Genomic DNA, 1,701 nt, shown 5'->3' with positions numbered 1-1,701 from the left:
TTATTATTATTATTATTATTATTATTATTATGATTATTATTATTTCACTCTCTATTGTTGTTGTGTATACACCGTTGTATTTCCATGGTTGACACCCCGTCAATCGTATAATTCCCCTCATGTACCACTATAAATTAATAATAATATTATTAATAATAATAATGATAATAAACAATAATAATAAATAATAGTGTATATGTATATATATATATTTGTATATCTATACTTTAATGTATTTATATCTTCTTTTTCTTTCCTTTCATCTCTTTTCTCTCTCCTTTACGTAAAAGGAAGTGGTAACCGCACATCCACCCCTTCTTTCCTTTTTTGTGTATTTCTTTATTTTGTGCACCCTACACACACACACACACACAAAGAAGGAAAAGAAAAAAAAAAAAAAAAACAATTAAGAAAACAAACAAACAAACATAGAGAAAAAGAGAGAGAGAGAGAGAGGTTTCTCTGTGTGTCTATTTGTAGAATAATAACTCTGTATATGGGACAGAGCAGCTCCAACAATACCAATAGCAACAACTCTAATAATAGCAACAACAGTAGCAAAAACAACTGCTCACCGCAAACAAACCACAACAACAGCCAACATACTCCACCGCATCCCTCCTCGCATCCACACAACTCCACTTCTTTATTTTCCCTCCAGCGCCGCGGGGGACATCCGCCGGTGATGATCCCCGCAGAGCCCGTCAACGTCGTCCCCACGCCACTCCCACCGGACTCCCCGGCGACCAACGCAAACACAAACACCAATATGAATATGAATAGAAACACCAACGCCCATCATCTCACTTCTTCTTCTTCCTCTTCTTCTTCGTGGCTGGCGACGACGGAGGCGAAACTCACGCGCGAGTGGGCGGCCGGCCGCAGACGACAACAACACGGCGTCGCGGCGACTTCCCCGCACGTCCCGCTCACGTGCGCCGCCGCGTCTTTTCCCGACAACCGCACGACTGCCATTCGCCACCCGCCGGCCGACGGCGAGGCGCCCGCGACGGAGCTGCCGGTCGGGAAGGAATTTTTTCTCGCGCTGCGGGCGGCGTGGCGGGAGGAGGCGGCGCCGCGCGATGTGTTGCCGCCGACCGACGAGGCGGACCTCGACGACTCGTTCATCCACGACGCGATCGAGGACACGGTGGGCACGGTGCTCGCGCCGCCGGTGCCGCTGGCGTACATGGTGTCGGAGATCCTCGTGCCGCAGTGGGAGCTGGGCGGGCTGTATGATGCCCCCGCCGTCCGCAATAACCCGTGAGGTGAGGAATAAATGGATTGTAGAGGTTTATTTATTTATTTATTTTTTTTTATTATTCTGAGGACGGCTTACGGTGATAATGATGATGATGATGGTGGATGATGATGAGATATGCTGGTGGTGTGTAATATATTCGGAGGATTGGGATGGTGATGGTTATGATGATTATTCTTGATTTGGTGGTTTTTCAATTTTTTTTTTTTCCCGTTGTGTTGCTATCCTGTATATATATATATATATATATATATATATATATATACATGTATGTATACGTTGTAGTTGCTGCTTGAGGCCGTTCATATCTCTTTATAAAGAGATATGAAATAAATGCCAATGCACGAAAGAGGAACAAACGAAAAAGAAAAAAAAAACAAACAAACAAAGAAATCAACGTGAAAGTGGAGTTAAAAAAAAAACAGAATCCATTATATATA

At 43.7% G+C, this 1,701-nt stretch overlaps 1 protein-coding gene across 1 annotated transcript; it reads left to right on the top strand.

Annotated features, from left to right (window-relative positions):
• Window positions 1-496: 496 nt before the first annotated feature.
• TM35_000021700 (uncharacterized protein) lies at window positions 497-1,267 on the top strand (the record flags this gene model as incomplete). The annotated part of the gene is made up of 1 exon (XM_029021488.1): window positions 497-1,267. One exon carries the CDS (start codon window positions 497-499, stop codon window positions 1,265-1,267), a length of 771 nt encoding a protein of 256 aa, XP_028886910.1.
• Between the last annotated feature and the right edge of the window lie 434 nt (window positions 1,268-1,701).

This window comes from Trypanosoma theileri, assembly GCF_002087225.1.
Source record: "Trypanosoma theileri isolate Edinburgh chromosome Unknown TM35_Tth_2_V1, whole genome shotgun sequence".
NCBI classification, from domain to species: Eukaryota; Euglenozoa; class Kinetoplastea; order Trypanosomatida; family Trypanosomatidae; genus Trypanosoma; species Trypanosoma theileri.
Note: the sequence above shows the minus strand (reverse complement) of the source record. Positions and strands in the feature narration are given on the sequence as shown.